General features: G+C 42.5%; 1 protein-coding gene across 2 annotated transcripts in view; it reads right to left on the bottom strand.

The window, feature by feature from the left end:
* Positions 1 to 2,565, bottom strand: part of LCTL (lactase like) — a 31,030-nt gene that overhangs the window by 13,515 nt on the left and 14,950 nt on the right. Inside the window, exon 4 of one of the 2 annotated variants that reach the window (XM_015827341.1) lies at positions 1,568 to 1,691. The exons of the other annotated variant lie outside the window; for it this stretch is intronic. Coding sequence (XP_015682827.1) covers positions 1,568 to 1,691 — 124 coding nt within the window. The remainder of the gene's footprint in view (positions 1 to 1,567; positions 1,692 to 2,565) is intronic. 2 annotated transcript variants of the gene reach the window in all.

Below are 2,565 nucleotides of genomic sequence, written 5' to 3'. Positions count from 1 at the left end.
CCTGCAACGAGATCTGCAATACCATCAAACATCCACATCTGCCTATCCCAGGTCCTTGGGAAGGACTTCATAGGTAGACAAAAAGGCCAAATCCAGTCTGAACATCTGGCTGACTGTGCGATGATCCATAATAATAATAATAATATTAATAATAATAATAGAATAGACGAGAAAGAACTGGAGAAGATAACAAAATACAGAGACCTACAAATAGAAATAGAAAGACTGTGGCAAAAGCAAGCAAGGGTAGCACCAATAGTCATAGGCGCCTTGGGTGCAATCCCAAAACAACTGAGGCACCACTTGAACACCATCAACGGCATTGACAAATTCGCCATTAGTCAATTGCAAAAGGCGGCCTTACTAGGAACTGCTTCCATCCTGCGACGAGATCTGTGATACCATCAAACATCCACATCTGCCTATCCCAGGTCCTTGGGAAGGACTCGATAGGTAGACAAAAATGCCAAATCCAGTCTGAACATCTGGCTGACTGTGCAATGATCCACAATAATAATAATAATAATAATAATAATAATAATAATAATAATAATAATAATAATAATAATAATAATAATAATAATAATCGCTGTACCAGGAGATGCCAGAGTGGAAGAAAAAGAACTGGAAAAAATTACAAAATATTGCAACCTGGCCATCGAAACTGCGCGATTGTGGATGAAACGTGTAACAGTAGTACCCATTGTCATCAGGGCACTGGGAACTATGTCCCAAAACTTTGGAAAATACATCAAGAAACTGCAGCTTCCTGCAATAACTCCAGCAACGGTACAAAAAACTGCGCTACTCGGAACATCTTACATTTTAAGGAGGTACCTGGTTGACACCTAGGATGCTGGTAGCAACCCGTGTCAACCATCGATGCCAGCCAATTTGAATGTTCAATTGACTGAGGTTCATGCTTAATGAATAAAAGATAATAATAATAATAATAATAATAATAATAATAATAATAATAATAACAACAACAACAACAACAACAATAATAATCTGTGTTAAGTATTTTGGGGACAAGCTATTTTCCAAGAAGCAAAGGCATTTGGGGTGGGTGGTGGGGAGAAAAATTCTAAAAGATCCTTTCACAACAGAATCGTCTTTAAAACCAAACCAGTCCAATTAAGGATTACCAAAACGAGGCGGAAAACTCGGAATTTTGCCTCTACCCCTTGAATTGTCTGCTGAACCTTCAACTTCCTAGCTATGGAAAACTCCTCAATCCCTTTAATTTCCGCTTCTCCCGGGAAGTCAATATTTTTGAAATCAATATTGCAGTGTTCAACTCTAATTCCTTCCCTCGGGTAAATTCTTCCAATTAATACGACTTTTGAGCATCGTGAATTCGTGAAAAGGAGGCTCCCCTTTGCCTCCCCAACATCATGGTACAGGGGATGTGAGCTTGTTCTCTTTCCTATTCTCCTTCTCAAACTGTCCCTTCCTAATTGCCCGGCCGCTCTCCGGATGTACATTAACTTGAAGAACCGCTTGCCCTTTGCTTCGATGCAAATAGGCACGTAGGAAAGTTGTATTAAGTTTGCACAATCTGTACCTTTTAAAATCTCCTGTAGAGTCAGCCTAAAATACTCCCAGCGAGGGCCGTCATCCACGGGAGCCGGGTCACTTTGGGAGAACCCGTTCTCGGTGATGTAAATTACGGGGTGATTGTACGTATCCTGGAAGAAGGGAGCAGGCGTTTCGTTCAGAGCAGATGTCAAGAAAAGCCCATAAAAACCAGGTGCCTCACCCTCCATCTACTTTAAGCTACCACTGCAAAGTACTTTTCATCAAATTGCACTGACCCTATTAACTTAAATTTTCCACAAGCTGACCTTTTATGATTAACAGCGGAAAAGCAAAAGTGTGCAAACAGCCATGAAGGAGGAGAAATTACTTACTTTAATGAGAATACTGAAATATCTTTCTTTCTTTTTTCTGCATTAGCATCTGCCTCGCTGGCATCGCGTTTTAACCACCCCCCTCCATCCTCGCAAGGCGCAACAAACACCCCACGGCCCCTCGGACAGACCCACGGCCTTCCTGTGCTGTGGGACTTCCTGGAGATTTGAGCAAAAAAGGCTGGGCTTATGGGTAAGCGGTTCAGAGCTGGGATGGGGATCCTAGGATCGCGTAAAGACACACACACGGGACGCTCACGGGACTTTTCATGCGTGACTGAAAACATGTCAGGGAGGAATGGCGTCTTCTTGACTATCTAAGTTCCCCTGGTCAACAGCTAAGAGTGAGGGAGGCTGACCACAAGATGAATTTGGACCCAGAACTAGATATTTGTCTTATGGTTTATATATATTAATAGAGGGGGTCAAGCTATTCTCCAAAGCCCCAGAAGGAGGCAGGACAAGAAGCAACGGATGGAAACTAATCAAGGAGAGAAGCAACCTGGAACTAAGGAGAAACTTCCTGATAGTGAGGACAATTAACCAGTGGAACTCCTTGCCTCCAGAAGTTGTGGGTCCTTCATCCCTGGAGGTTTTTAAGAAGAGACTGGACAGCCACTTGTCTGAAATGGTATAAGGTCTCCTGCTTGAG

Source organism: Protobothrops mucrosquamatus, unplaced genomic scaffold (assembly GCF_001527695.2).
Source record: "Protobothrops mucrosquamatus isolate PMUCROS unplaced genomic scaffold, P.Mucros_1.0 scaffold3626, whole genome shotgun sequence".
Classification (NCBI taxonomy): Eukaryota; Metazoa; Chordata; class Lepidosauria; order Squamata; family Viperidae; genus Protobothrops; species Protobothrops mucrosquamatus.
The sequence above is the reverse complement of the archived record's forward strand: the minus strand, read 5'-3'. Positions and strand labels throughout refer to the sequence as shown.